The following is a 16,667-nucleotide window of genomic DNA, read 5'->3' on the forward strand; positions in this document are numbered from 1 at the left end:
TATAAACCACTACTGGCCCAATGTTGGTTATTTGGTGAAAGCCTGCAACTGAAGGGCATATATTAGCCCATTGACAATTTGCCAACACATGCATTTTCCCATCAAAAACTTCAATGGGCCGCACTTTTGCCATCGTTGTATTGTTTGTTGGGTCATAGGTATTGCGGTTGTGATTCAGAGTGTCAAAATTATTAATAAATCTGAGGTTTTTTGAATGTATCTGATATATAGGAAGGAGTTTTTTTACCAAATAAGTGAGTTGTTGTTTTTTTAGCAGTTCGTGACTGTAACAAGCGAAATATGAAGTTCTAAGAATTTCATTTTGTCAGTCAATTCCACAGAATGTTCATCAATATGTAAATCGATATTATCTATGGCTCTTCCACGATCTTTGGCTTTTCATAAAATTATTAAAGATGATTTACTAGGATTAAGGTTTAGACTTAAACAGTGTTGCTATGAAATCTGAACAAGATTTTTTATTTCATTATTGAGCGATATTTCGTGATCATTAAATTGATTTACTTTATCGGAGTAGTACAAGTTAGTGTCGTCTGCATATGTATGAATGTTGACTCACTTAAGTACATTGGAGAAGTAGATAATAAAGAGTAGCGATGCAAGAATATAGTTGTAGTTCAGTGAATTTCCTCAGTTCTGAGTTTCTTCATAAAGATTCTCAAAAAGCTAAACGTATCGTAATTGAGAAGCTTATAATTGGGGAAAAAAATTTTTTTCAACAGTTATTTTCATGCTTCCTAGTTGTAGAATTATTTGACACTATCTGATTCTAATAAAAATACTTTTTTACACAAGTCAGAACTGTGTTTCAAAAACCTGGATTCATTCAATGCCAGCCAGTTATTTTCATTCACATATTAGCTCATATCATAGCTTAGAAAAATTCAACTATCGAACTGTTACTTCATTTTGTAAGTATTCAGGTAAACACAAAGGTCTCTCGTTAGTTCATTCCAATCGATAGGAAATTTGTTATAATCACCCATTCTCATTATGGGCACTATTAAAATAGTTAGTTTTGAAATAATTGCCTCAGAAAAGATAAGAAGGAAATAAACATTCTCGATTATTTTGGATTCCAGAATCAAGAACGCAAATTATTCATATGCGCTACCTTGGATGATTATTTAATATAAGACATGGGCAGAAGAGTCATGGGCCTAAGAAAGAAAATGCGTATTTTTTTTTCAAAATTGGCTTAACTGATCAACAGGATCTCCATCAAGAGCCAAACAATCATTCCAGCGTCGCTCTTTCAATACCACTTTTGTAGAACAACTTATCTTTTGCCACAAAATAGGCCTCAGTTTCGCAATAATCTCTTATTCGAGAGATATTTCTTACCGGTAGGCATTATCTGAGGTTTTCGAAACAGCTAGTAGTCGCTGGGAGCCAAATCTGGCGAATACGGTGGATGTGGGAGCAATTCAAAGTTCAATTCTGGTAGTTTTGCCATTGTTTTGATTGACTTGTGACACAGTGCGTTGTTTTGATGAAACATTTTTTATTTGCCATATGCGGTCGTTTCTTTAGTTTCTTAACAATTTCGGCTATCAAACGCTCTAATCACGCTATGGAATGGAATGGAATTTCCCTTCTCGAAATAGTTGATGAATATTACAGCACGCACATCCCAAAATATCGAGGTCATAACCTTTCTAGCCGAGTGTTGTGCTTTCGAGCGCTTTGGACGTGGTTCACCATTTGCTCTCCATTCAGATGACGATCATTTTGATTTCGGAGTGAGGTTTTGGATCCATGTTTCATCCATTGTCACATATCGACGGAAAAATTCCGGTTTGTTATGTTTGAACATGGCCAAACACTGCTCAGAATCATAAAGACGTTATTGTTTTTGGTCAACAGTGAGCTCGCGCGGCACCCACTTCGAACAGAGCTTCCTCATAGTCAAATGCCCATTCAATTCCAGTTCCAATTCAAAACGACGTCCGATTAGTCTGCTTTGCTCAACGACTAAGTTGGCTGAACGTGTTGTACTACAAGGGCTAACAGAAGAAGTTGAAGACCGAAATGTTCTGCCTGACGAACAATTCGGCTTCACGAAGGCACACCCCACTGATCTGCAGGCCCTGAGACTGGTCAAAAATTCCATATCAGAGCCGAACAACAGGAAGACAGTCCATCTCGTCCTTCTGGATATTTCAAAGGCCTTCGACCGAGTCTGGCACGGAGGCCAACTACATAAACTGCTCGATTTCGATCTGCCTCAGGGCATGGCCCGGTGGATTAGGTCATTTCTGAAAGGTAGAATATTTCAGGCTCAAGTTGAAGGAACCCAGTCTCCTGTCAGGGAAATCCAAGCTGGAGTGCCTCAGGAAGCTGTGCTGTTTCCACTGCTGCATAACCTTTACGTGAGCGACCTTCCGAGGTTCAATCAAGTGGAGGTATCCCTTTACGCCGATGATACGGCTCTCCTCGCTCCTTCCATGGGTCTTGCATTGGCGGTCGTCTACATGCAACGTGTATCGGATGAGTTCCAACGACTGAAAGATTAGGATGTACCCAGATAAAACTCAGGCGATAGATTTGGGAAGACGTAACGTTCCTTCAGGCACAAGAGTCACGATTCCAGGCAGGGAGATCTAATGGCAACCGCGAGTCAAATACCTAGGTCTTTGGATAGATCACCGACTCACCTGGGTGAATCACATTGATTACATCAAGATCAAGGTTCAGTCGAGGATAGCTAAACTCCATCCTCTGGTCAGCAGACACTCAAAGCTCAACCTCAAAAGCACGATGTTCGAGCCTGTCATTATATATGCTTCAGGTGCTTGGGGACAAACCGTCTCGTCAAATCTTTCCATTCTGGAAATTCTGTTACAAAACAAACTTCTCAGGATGCTGGTGAATGCTCCATGGTTCGTGCGGAACGAAACCATCTGCAAAGATTTGAAGCTGCTAACTATACGGCAGTCCATTCAGTCGAGGAATCAGGGAGTTTTTGAGTCAGTTAGGCAAGCTGTAGATTACACTATAGACCCCACCTGATCCAGAAGGCTCCGTCGCTCAGTTGAGTGAAGGCCCCACGACGCCTATTAAAATGAACAGTTTGTTCATAAAATACCCCAGTCAGGAAGGGGTTCACAAGGCCAGAGGGGAATAGAGTTGTGAACCATACGTCCTTCTGACGAACCTCAGTTGAAAAAGTAAGGGAACAATTTCCAACCTGATTTAAATGAAGGTGATTTGATGAACACAAAACGACATGAAACGAACAAACGTTTGTTTCATGTCGTTTTGTGCTGGTGTTGTGTCGAAAGTTTGTCTGTTGCAATATTTTTATTTATTTTTTATCTGTATCTAATATGTCTGATGGTTTTCAAAATAGCAATATTATCAACACTAAGAAACTACTTTTCGAGCTTTGAAGAAGAATTAGATTGAATTCGAAACATTAACAATGAAATAGTTGTTTTTTAAAAAAAAGATTTATCCTGTTACCCAACTAACCATTCTTTAGAAAAATTATTGGATTACTAAACTGTAAATTATTATTTTGAAAAAAAAAAAATCAAGTATTATGAATAGTAAAAGACCTGATAACTCCCCAAATTTAGAAAATTTATTGGCCAACTAAAAGAATTAGAGCATGAAATATATGTAAAAAACACATCTATATTTTGAAATTTTGACTCCTAACAATCTTGAAAATGAGTTATTGATAATAATAATAATCTCTTTCTTTACTCAGATTAATCTGTATATAAAATATACAATATTGAAAAGAAATAAAACTATACTAAAATAGATAATGTCATAAAGTTATAAAATCAAAAATGTGTAAAAAAAATATATATATAGCAGTTCTTTCATAGAAGAAGTTGCTTCAGTCTTGATTTAAAAACGTGTATATTTTCAGAGTTTCTCATATTGTCGGGGAGTTTATTGAAAATTTTGCAACCTTGAAACTCAAAACTTCTTTTTAATAGAGCAGTGCGATGTTGAATGATTATGAATGATTATGATAGGCTCTGTTAGCAGCTAATGTGTTTCAATTTCTTTTTTTTCTGATTGATTCTGCCGTTACTTAACGAAGATCCAAAACATGTTGTGATTATATTTATTCAAATAAAGTTTGTGGAGATCAAATCGTGAAGTGTAGTTTTTGTTTCTATATCGATAGATTCATGTGCAAGCTTCCATTATGTATACTCCTGCTAGCGTTAATATTAATATCCTGAGAAGTTTCTCTACAAGAATCTCTATAGCTCAACTTAAAAATGATCCTGATAGCATACTTTTGTATACAAAACATACGAGACACGGTTGAGGATGTGCCCCAGTTGAGGATGCCATATCTAAGATGCGAATTGAAGTTTGCGTAATAGACAATCAATAAAATACTTTGATCACAATGGTGGGAGAGAAACCTTAGAGAATAACAGGCTTTTCTAAGTTTATTACATACTTTGTCAATATGTGTCCTTCATTGATGTTTGTCATTAAACACAACATCCAACATTTTTGTTGACTTAGGTTCAATTAGAAGGCAGTTGGGACATTCAATGCTGAATTCAACATGGAACATCACATTGACGCTTCCACAAACATTGAAAAATCAACATTCTCTTGTAGTGAATATTATCGGAGTTTTATCCTAACACCAAACCGTTATTATAACACCTCGACACGTGTTCCGATCACCAAGTGATCATCTTCAAGACGAAGATCAAACTGCTCTTTCCTCTTGAAGATGATCACTTGGTGATTCAAACACGTGTCGAGGTGTTGAAATAACGGTTTGGTGTTGGGAAAACACTTCAGTAACTGGCATACACTCTTCAAAAAAATTCATCAACAGATACTTGTCAAAAAAATCTATTTGGCAAATTCATTCCAGAATGACCCTGAAATATTTAACTCTGCAATATTTCCTATTGTTCAGAGTAAAACACTGAACAATTCAATAACGTATTTTTTTATTGACGTAACTGACAAGAAAAAAACCATGTATATCTAATATACAGCGTGACTCACGGTCGATGGTAGGTTAGACGTTTCTGGAAAACGCAAAGCTTAATTTTTCTGAAAATTTCACCTCTCAGATTTTCTTACGTGTTCTATCGATCTAAAATATTTTCAGCATTGCGGCGTTGCCACTTCCATCAAAAAGTCCTAGCAACTTAATTTTTTTAAATGGAACACCCCGTATATTAATACATTTTTGGAATCGCTCTAGTATTTTAATACTTTTTTTTCAGAAAAATCATGCTTTGCGTTTTCCAGAAACGTCTAACCTACCATCGACCGTGAATCACGCTGTATAAAAATGGATGTTTGTTGGTCGGTTGGTTGGTTGGTTGGTTGATAAGTGATAGATAAATTTCTACATCGCTCAAGCGATCGTGATGAAACTTGACATGTATGAGTAATTTTTCTTAGAGAAGGTTTTTAGGCTATCAGTTTTTCTGTAACTCGCCACTAAATGGCGCTTTAGAATAATTTTCTGAGAGTACTGTTCTATAACGCTGCGCAAGCCTAAGTTTGGTGATTCTGATTCTGTCAAAACGTTGGAATAGCAGAGATACAGCAACATAGTACTAGTTCCTGTATAAAAAGACTACATTCAGTCATATACTTTATTTCAAAACGTAAAATAAACTTTTTCAATATCAAAATTAGGGTAAATATTGTAAAAAAAATATCAAGTCAAGGATCACATTCAATTTTCCATGAAGAAATAGTATGGCTTTTTACTGCTATTAAGGTTGAACGGTAGTTTGCGATTGCTCTACTGATGATTGTGTTGTTGCCTTTTCCACGGGTTCTGCGATAACTTTCTGGGTGGTAATTTCAGGTTTTTGTGGAGTCTGAATGCTGCTAGGTGAAGGAACAGTTTGCGGAACTGACTGAAGTGATAAACTCTTTCCAGATCTTGCATCACCCTGAGGAACTCCAGCAGATTGTGGTATATGGTCACCAATTGGTTGATATCCATTTTCATCAGCGATGTACCTAGATTCGAAATGAAAATCGTAGAAATTTCAAATACCTTATAGGAGTGAATATAACTGTAGTTTAAACTCAACACCAAACCGTTATTTTCAATGCCTCAACGCGTGTTTCAATCACCAAGTGATCATCTTCAAGAGAAAGGTCAAACTGGGTTTAATTAAACTTCAGTAATATTCATGACTACACCAAAGGTTCCAAAGAATGCGTAACAAGTGGTGGAAAGTTCTCTAAATCAATATTATGTAGGGGAAGTTCGACAAACTATTATTCTGAATATTAATTTACGAATATAGCATTTCTCTGACACCACTGTAAAATTCTCCAACAGCTGCTGCAGCAAAAGTGTCGTTGAGAGATTTTTTCATAGCTCAAACTCTAATTTCTATAATTGACCATCCAACTTTAATCTGGAAGATTTGGTGGTGATACAACAAAATTACGCAATATTTACTAAAACTAATCTTCAACTACAGAGGTATTGCAGTGCTGTCTTGATTCCTATCTCAACAGACTTGTATCCTTCTGTGAAAAGTATAACCTACTCGCAAATAGCCAATATGGATTCCAGTCTGGTTTATCAACCCAAGATGATACTCTTTCCCTGGTCAATCATGAATTATCCAAATTTGAGAGTGGCGAAAAATCGATCAGTATTCTATTTGATTTGTTACGTTCATTTGAAATCTTCAATCATCAACTTCTCCTCGATAAACTTCATGATATTGGGGTTCGCGGCCAAAGTCTATAATGGATTAAGACTTGTCTGACTGGCAGATCACAATCTGTTAAGGTTAGGTCAAATCTGGAATATATCATTGTGAAAATCGTAACATCTTTACATGTGTTCCCCAAAGTAGTGTCCTCTTTCTCTTATTCGTCAACGACATCTCTAATATTAATCAACAATATTGTTGATTGCTGATGGCACGTTGTTCTTATTGAGTTTTTCTTCTTGTGAAGGGTTATCTGACCAGGCAGATATTGCAGCTGCTGATATGCTTAATTACTTGGGCCAGAAACGGCCTCGTACTAAATAGCAATGAATCTAATACCATTGTTTCCTCGCTTACAGAAATGGACTGTAGTATATTGGTTAGAGCTAATACTAAATCTATTGTGCAGAAAAAATCAGTCAAATTCTCAGGGTTGAACATTGACTCCCAATTATCCTGGAATGATCATATTGACTCTATTTCTATTAAATTATCCAAGCATTGTTTTGTTATTTGGAATCTCAGAAATTCTGTACCCATTATTATTTTATTGAGCTACTACTATGCCTATGTTCACTCAAGTCTAAATTTTTGCTTAGTTTGCTACGGTTACTGCAGCAGATTGAATGATCCGTTGACTGCTCAATAAAAAAAATACAAAGAACCATGTCTTTTAAAAAATATGGTGATTCTTGTAAGCAGTTATTTGCTGAATTACAAATTTTAACTGTGATATTCATGTATATTTTAAAATGTGTCACTTACATTAAGAATCATTACCATGAGTTTCAACAAAAGGATACTATCCGCATAGCTGCTGGTTATACTGGTTAACATATGTATCAAATGGACTTCCAATATTCATTAAAAAAATTTCAAAAATAGCGTTGAAAGTATTTTCTACAAAAATGCCTATTATTCACTTGATAGCAGGGGAGCCTACGATGCAAAATGGGGATTTACTCTAGCGTCATACACTATTAGGATGCAAAGCTTAGATGATAGGAAGAAAAAAATGTTATATAATATATACCTTTTTATCGGTGGGGGAAGCTGCTATAGATTATTAAATATGTGAAAAAAAACTGTTGCGTGAACATACTTGAGCGCGTCAGATATTGATACCATCAATGTCCTACGTATTTTTGATAATGTTGGTATGTTAATCTGATCGTTTGCATGAAGTGGGTGGTTGTACGTAAGGGTTAGAAATGAAAAAAATTAATCGAGCGCGTCAGATTTTCTAAGGGGGTGTTAAGTGCACCGAAAAAAAACTCTCATTCAATAATCAGACGATTTCGATCTGACGCAAACTCGCGGCCGTTATTATAATGTGCAAGAAAATCGTCATTTTGAAATACTCAAGATATATATGGTTCATCTTTATGTTTTAGACGTGCTGTCTCATAATCTGACGATTATCTAGAGGGATTCGCCTAATATGACAAAAAATATTTTTTTAATTTTTTTCTTTAATCATTGAACGTGATTAATTGAAAAGCTCGGGAAATAACATGAAAATAAATAAGTGTATGTTTTTTAAGTAGAATACTTGTGTTATAAAAAATAATTGGAAAAAATGCTCAAAAAAATTAATGAATAAAAAAGAAATGAAACTTTCTATGTTTTTCACCACTTTTCTTCGTAACTAACGTTACTGCAGTTACTTATGCAATATATAAGTTTGAAAATGTCCTTACAGGACGAAACTGCAGTCACAAATAAAAGTGGTAAAAAACAAAGAATTTGTTAGATACAAATAAAAGTGATAAAAAACATAGAAAGTGTCATTTCTCTTTTCTTCATTTTGATTTCCTACCACGTAGTAACGGCTACATCCATCAATTAATTTATTAATTAATCATCATCTTCATCTTCATCACGAACGAGTCTCTGTGATCACCTGTGATGGCGTCATGGCAACAGAATTCAGAGTGGAGACGGAGTGAGAGAGTAATAGGAAGAGAAAAAGTGAAAAAGGAATAGAAACGTGGCGAGGAAAATAGGCATCATGCAGCTGCACGCATTAAACTTTCTCGACGAATTTTTGTTATTTCGGCTTGCGGAAATCGTCATATTATATATTTTTCGATAATCTTGAATTATTTTCTTCAAAAAAAAAACTTCGCTCGAGAATGTCGAAATGAAATTGTTTTTACAACTTTGCTGTCCTCTCCGTTCTTTACGTCACTCTCAAATTATCAGATTACTATAGTATACACTTTTTAGCATGTGATTAACTCATCCTACCTTAATCTGACGCGCTCGAGAATTTCTGATGATCAATTTTTTTTACTAATCTGATCCTTTATCCTTCATGGGCGGCCTTATATATGAGGCTCATATTTGGTAGAGGTACTTAACCGGGTACAAGGTATCCCCCTGTATATTAATCTGCCGCGCTTCAGTAAATCACGAAATCCCCGCTTGGGCTCCCCTATTATGATGGATATTTTCAAACTGATCTGGCTGCTTGACATCACCATTGTTTGCTTGTTTACTATACTATGTGTTTTTTAATTGTTTTAAATAATTATCTACTACTGATTTAATTTTTTTTTATGTATATTCCATATTTTATCACCTGATATTTTTCAACTCCAATCTTTACAGTGTATGTGACGATTTTCATGCTTGTAAAAAATTGTCAGAAAAAATAAAGTATTCTATGGAATTGTATTGTATTGTAAACGCATCACTCTCAATGTTTTGAATTATTGATACGTCCTGTACTGACTAACCTTAGATTAATAACGTTTCCTTCGACGTCGGTGTAGACGACATTTCCTTCGATAACTTGAATCTTCTCAGATGCGTTTCGACCTTCCTTCACGTATCCTTTTTCTTCTACTTTGATGCCATTTGCTGTTTCGTAGCTGTAGTATTAAAAGATAATTATTGAAAATGCGTAAATAACATAGCATTCTTCATCAAAATATGTGGGTTTGGACCCGTGGGTTTAGCTACCTATCGGGCACGTCCCCAGGTGGCGGATAGGGGAAAGGCCAAGGGACTGGAGGCCCTGTCCGGTACGCCAATGTGGCCTTACGGACGGGGTCGCAGGACTCCTGGTCAGGCGTAAGCGCATTTGCGGCGCCGAGGCCAAAAGGAGAAAGAGAGAAAGATGTAGGAGTGGCAGCAATCATAAGTGCACAAGGGCACTTCCTGTGGCTGGCGCCAAGAGCTCCGCCTTGAATAAAGGCAAGAAACCGGCTGCCCCTGCAGGAAAGCTCCCTCACATGTGCACCTCCACAGAGGAAACCCCTAGAAGTTTGAAGAAGCCGCGCAACGACAGCGTTGTCGCTGCACCTTCCGAAACCTTCGCGGTGGCCACCGTGAGACACCTCAAGGTTGCCAAAGAGAGTGGCTACACCTGCCAATTTGAGGGAGATGTCTCCCTGATATTGGCAGGTGTAGGCACTTCCTGGAAAAAAGATAATGGACGATGACCTAGGAGGACAACTCCTCGGGAGGATGTACAATGGAGCAGATGTGGTCTAAATGCTGTGAGTCTACATGTACCCTCCCTACTCTACAGATACAAATACAGAAGTGAGTTTGGATTCTCAAGAGTAAATGAAACATTTTCAGATAAGCATAAGCATTATAGTAAAGAATCTCTGGTTCAATATGATGTTCATTGTGAATGTATTTTGCCATCATCTATGCATTTCTGCGAAATATGGGTAGCTGCAAGAAGTTGAGTGGAAAGTACAAATCTCAGTTAATGAGAATTGAACTCTGTACTGGCTCAGGTTGAGGCAGTTTCGTTTCCTATTTATATACTCCTGATTTCAACGATATGAAACCATCAACCCCGGGTATTTTATTAGGCGCTTGCTATCTCCGAATTTAAATAAAACAAAGTGTGTTTGATATATCATCGTAATTTTCCATTAGTTTGAAAGACCTATCGATACCATCATATGTGAAATATAACATAGTTCAAATGTCCACCACGGCTTCTTTGGGTGAAGGGCATCCGAAACGTAGAATTTTTTATGAATCTGGCCAATGAATCAGGCTGAATTTGACCGATGGAATGGGTTATGTTGGCCCTCAGTACCGCTGTGGTTTATGACTTATTTCCCATTTCCATGCACCTACGATTTGAGAAAACCCCACAAGAGAAATTCTTACGGGATCAAATCGCACGATCTCGTTGGCCAATTCACATCACCTCCACGTGAGATGGCCATGCTCCCAAATATCCAATTTGGCATGAACTGGATAGCACGTAGCGCCGTCCTGGTGAAACTACATGTTGTTGGTGTCTAGATCATCTAGTTCAGGCCTAAAGAAGTTGGTATCCATCGACCTCTAGTGCCCGCCGTTGACAGTGATGGCCTGATCAACGTCGTTCCCGAAAGAAATGGACCAATGACGCCACCAGCCCATAATCAACAACAAATATAGACTTTTTGGGGATGCACTGGACGCTCTTGGATTTCATGTGTTTTATATAGGTCAAGCTGGAAGAGCGTTCAAAGCCCGCATAAAAGAACACAAATATAGTTTCCAGAATGGAAAAATAAATTCCACACATGCCACTCATTTAATCTTGGAGGGACATGAGTTCAACCATGAATACAAGCCCCTCCATTTCCAGAAGAAAGGTTTGAAACTCAACCTGTTGGAGAGTATGGAAATAAAAAAATTCAAAATCTCTCAACATCCTATGAACAATCAAAATCAATTGAATAATTCGCCATTATTGAATCTGTTCATTTGCAGGTAAAAATAATTAGGTATATTTACAGGTATACTTTCGAAAAATTTATTGATATAGTTAATGAATTCATATCTGAACTTTTCAGGTAAATTAATTCATTAGGCAGACGAGTAGGTAATAGGTTAGAGTATAAAATTGTTGTAATTTAGAAGTAACTTTCAGTTTATGCTTGAGAAACCTATTGTATAGCGAAACACGTGTCGCGGTTTTTGTGAAACCCTTCATAGTGAAAATCATACAATAAACTGTATTAATTAGTTTTTTAAATGACAACTAATTTGAAAGATGTACCTTCCACAAGATGACCGTTATCAATTGTCAAAGTTTGGAAGTTCTGTTGGAATGAGATTCCGATGAATAGACTACCTATTCAGACTGCGGTTGATGCAATATGAATAAAATATTTGGGTGCTTTGGTACAAGGAAAATATACTCAAGTTTTTGAAAAGAACGAAGTGAAAAATGATCTAAGGAAAGCTGAAACTCGATGTTTTGAAACAAACTAGATCATTTCTGCAGACATCAGAAGGGCTTACGCTGAATTGTATCCCAAGCGAGGCGAATCTTGAGAATATTATATAAGTTTATATTAGGTTATTCATATAATGACAATACAATCTTAATTGTATGAATTTTGATAGAATGAAATCAACAGAATCAAAAATGAACGAATATAATGTGTATCACATATAGAAGAAATCACAATATCCACAATCTGATATCAAAAAATCATCAAATGTATGAATTTGTTTATTTTATAAAATGGGGAGAGAGTGGGAGGTTTTATTAATAGCACCGAAAACAAGAAATATTTAATATTTCATTCCGAATAGAATTCGTAATAAAATATACTCTGAAGAGAGTATGAAAATTGTCAGATTCAGGTTTGTCAGGTTTGAAGATTTTATCATCTAATGTCAGTTCTCATTGAAAATGAAAACCAAGTTCCTGTGTGAATTTTTACCTGAATTGAAAACTTCCGTCTGGATTAGCTTCATCGGTTTGGTTTACTATAGGTATAGGAGAAGATTCAGGCCCGTTGGCTACCAGAGGTGGAAGCGGTGCTTTTTCTTGAGGTCTTGTTAGCGCCGGGGCCAACAGCGCCGATAAAATAACCTGCAAATGAATATACGAATAATATTTCGAAATGATCAAATATTGATTCTCTCTATCTATTTATGAAGCTTGTTTGTTCATTACTTAGTACTCGTTTATTATTTGCAAATGCATTGATGCTGAAAATAGAAATGTCCTCACAAGTTTGTAAACAAAAGTACAATATATGATGAATAAATCAGAGGACATTTTAGACTTTCCCAATCAATTATGTTGTGAAAGATGACAGATCTTGGAAAAATAGTAGGTATGGGTTTCAATGGAAATTATCGAAGCACATTTGCACTACATGCAATAACAAATAGTTTCGTTGAAGTGATTTCCTCTCATTCTGAGTTGACTATCATTGAAAAACATTCTTTTGAGTGAACTTATACCATTTTCATCACATGTATTGGACAGAAAGAAAGATAACTTTTTCAATGTATGGTAAATTACTGGGAAAGAACAAATATTATTTTCGTTGAGAGTCGTTTTTTCAAATAGGCATTTTTTTAATATGAATGTTTGCTCAAAAATTGAATGATGAAATGAGAGAAAAGAGGCGTTTTTCAAGAGGGTTGCTTATTAATATGCAGTCTGTTCAAAAAACAAGATAAATTTTAATTTTTCTCGAAACATAGGTATTTATTCATCAATTTGTATTTCGTCCTCTTCGAAGTAATCTCCCTCAGATATAAAACACTTGCGTCAGCGTTTTTCTTAATCCTTGAAGGATTCTGTACATTTTGGTATGTCCTTTGCTGGGTCTTTTCTATCTTGGAAACAGGCAAAAGTCGTAGGGGGCCAAATTTGGTGAATGCGGTGGCTACTGCATTATTTGGGTGTCTTACGAACAGTTTCAGTTAATTTACACATTTCCCCATAGTTTTTTACGATATATGTGAATTTTTCGCGGTTTTCTCGTCGAAATGTCAGTTTGTTCGGAATGTGAGCAAATGTATTCAATCATACCGTGATATTGAGAACTCATGTCAGTATTAACCACAGAAAAACTAATATTGAAACTTGAAATGTATGTCTTAAATGAACAACTAGAGCAGTGTTTTTCAACCTTTTCCATGACATGACCCCCCCTAGTAAGAAAAAATATTATGCGACCCCCCGACCCTTTTTTCATTTATCTTATTATTTTATGTTACAACATTTTGATGCGTTTCAATAATTAGGATATAAATACATAATAAAGTACGTAAAAACATTCTTTTACATAGAAAAAGTCGCCAATTGATAACTAACGCTATTTACGCGCATAGGTACGAAGCTACGCAAGGTATGAATATCGATTGGGAAGAAAAATGCATTGCTATTTGTAGTGACGGAGCAAAAGCTATGACTGGTGTAAAAAGTGGATTAATAGCTAGATTGAAAGAACAAATGCCAAACGCTTCTTGGATGCATTGCTTTCTTCATCGCCAATCTTTTACGGCCAAAACCTTGCCACAGAAATACAGTCAAGTTCTAAATATTATTAAAATGATTTTAAATTGGATTAAAGGAAAAGAGTTGCAGATACGATTGTTTCGGATTATTTGTGAAGACATGGGGGCACTCCACCAAAATTTACTTTACCATACAGAGATTAGATGGTTGTAGTATTGACCATCAGAGTTATAGAACTCCGAGCTGAACTTTTAATATATTTACAGCAGACCAAGTCGGAATACTCTAAATTTATTTGTAACCCGATTTTCTTTAGAAATTAGCTTTTCTTTCTGACGTATTTGACCATTTAAATACCTCGAACAAAAGTCTTCAAAGACGAGATGAAAATGTCATCACTACAAAAGACAAAATTCATGGCTTTACAAATCAAATTGACACAGTATTATATTGAAGAGTCGGATGTGAGTTAAATATCAAGGAGTATATCCTGCTATGAAAACGGTGTTGAACAATTTGAAAGAGGAATTATGTCATTACTTTTCTGTGCAAGAGATATCGGCAAACACTGAGCAAAGGTGGACCTTGAATCCATTTCCAACTGCAGCTATAAATGAAGCGAATTTAATAACTAAGCTCATAGAAAATCTGCAGGAGTTATCTGCCAATCGGATATTACACTTAGAATTCGATTCTGCCAATTTGTATAGCTTTTGGTTAAAAAGTAAAGAATACCTGGAATTAACAACTGAGGTCTTGAGGTGTTTGATTCCATTTGCCACCTCTTATTTGTGCGAGTTGATATTTTCATCAATAGCCCAAATAAAAAGCAAGCACAGAAATCTCTTAAATTTAGAAAGTGACTTAATTCTCAATATGGCAAACACGGTACCACGATGGGAAAAATTGATCAATCGAAAACAAGTGCAACCTTCACATTAGGAATGACAAGTAGACGTAGGCTTTAATTTTTTGTTAATTTTTTTTGTATTAATATGTACAAATTTTTACCAGTATATGCTTTTTAATAACATTTCCCTAATAAATCTATCTTTATAAACTTTATTGATTTTTACTGGGGTAGTTTTTTATCCTTGCGCGACCCCCCTACAGAAGCATCACGACCCCCAGGGGGCCGCGACCCACACGTTGAAAAACGGTAAACTAGAGTATTCAAAGTTTGGAAGATTTGGATTTCAAAACCATTCATTATTCTCAGACAAAGAACAATCCACTGGAAATAATATGTACTCACCGATAACAAAAACATATCTTTCTCAGGATGTCTCCGGAAGCAAGAAGTTGAACTCAACTGAATTCAGAAGTAATTGATCAACTATTTATACATTCATGTTCTATCGAAAAATTCATAATGTATGTGCTAAATGATTTAGCCTCCTTTTCCAGTCAAAATCAACTGAACAATGTTAGGTAAATATTACATCAATAATCATTAATTGAAAGTTGGGAGAAAATAGCGTAGTAATTTCATTGTCACTGTATTTTTTAATAGTCTCTGCATTATGTGTTGGTCATTTATTTGCGATGAATTCATGCACACACCTTTTCGTGTAGTTATGTTTATGATTCATGGTAGACTTCAGTTGTCACATTTTCTTTGGTGAAAAATCCCAACTGAAAGTTGTATCGAACCTACCTACATATTTCTGAGAAAAAATAAGCAAGTATTCAGAATGGGCCGATGTATTCTCGACTGATGAATCTTAGAGAAACACGACGTGAAACCAGTATTTAGTCCAACAAAAACTATCAGAGAAAGTCTAAGGTTTAACTCGATTGATTCGAAAAACTCTGTGGCAAAATGAACTCCGGTTTTATACCAGGGGAAGTTTAAAAAAACCTAAGGTCAACTAAGGACCTCAGAAAACCTTTAGCCACACCTGGGTATACCGAATTCCTTGAAGCTGCTACTCGGTCTACATTGGAACCACGAAAAGAAGTATAGTCTCTCTGAATACAAGAGATAATTTACCCAAACTACGCCTATTTTAGCGAGGTAAATTTTTTGGGTATGTTATTCGATTCAAAGCTGAACTGGAAACAACATATCCATTACCTCAAAATGTCATGATGACAATCTACAGATCCCTAATCAGATCAAAGTTAGACTACGGATCAATAGTATATAATTCAGCGAAGGAATCGACTCTGAAACAACTGGATACTGTTCACAATAATGCTATCAGATTTGCCCTTGGGGCATTTTGCATAAGTCCAACCGAAAGCTTATAATAAATAAATCAATCAATCCAAAATGTACTTTATTGTCAAAGAAAGAAATTCTTATTAACAAAGCTTGAATAAAAAATAGTCAATTTACAGTAACAATGGAACAATATAGATTCTAATGCTACATGTAGACAAGACATAAGATTCTACAAGTTAAGAATTGATTTACATGTATAGATAAAATAAATAAATCAGTCGGTTCGACCTCAAGGGTTCAGGTACTCAAAATTTGTCTTAAAGATATTTTTCAAAGATATAATATGCTTTATTATGTAAAACTTTTTCACGCGTTTTCGGAATGTTTTCGACTCTATCATACTTTTCATTTCAAATAGTAGATGATTGAATATCTTCCGACTCTCAAATATTATGGAATTTTTTGTTAATGTTGAAGTTGGCTTTGACAGAGGTATATTGGTCCAAACGCTTGGCTGTACATATATATCTCATCGCCTTTTTTTGTAGAACAAACA

At 35.8% G+C, this 16,667-nt stretch overlaps 1 protein-coding gene across 1 annotated transcript; it reads right to left on the minus strand.

Moving 5' to 3' along the window:
* Positions 1-5,610: 5,610 nt before the first annotated feature.
* Positions 5,611-15,356, minus strand: LOC111505597 (larval cuticle protein 1). Its single transcript, XM_023160433.2, has 4 exons — positions 15,200-15,356; positions 12,410-12,561; positions 9,455-9,589; positions 5,611-6,000 (listed from the first exon to the last, which is right to left on the minus strand). The coding sequence occupies exons 1-4, from the start codon at positions 15,212-15,214 to the stop codon at positions 5,748-5,750; spliced, it is 555 nt and encodes a 184-aa protein (XP_023016201.2). The 5' UTR covers positions 15,215-15,356; the 3' UTR covers positions 5,611-5,747.
* Positions 15,357-16,667: the final 1,311 nt, after the last annotated feature.

Source organism: Leptinotarsa decemlineata, unplaced genomic scaffold (assembly GCF_025532065.1).
Source record: "Leptinotarsa decemlineata unplaced genomic scaffold, Ldec_3_MD MMD2_tig00000505_RagTag_RagTag, whole genome shotgun sequence".
Classification (NCBI taxonomy): Eukaryota; Metazoa; Arthropoda; class Insecta; order Coleoptera; family Chrysomelidae; genus Leptinotarsa; species Leptinotarsa decemlineata.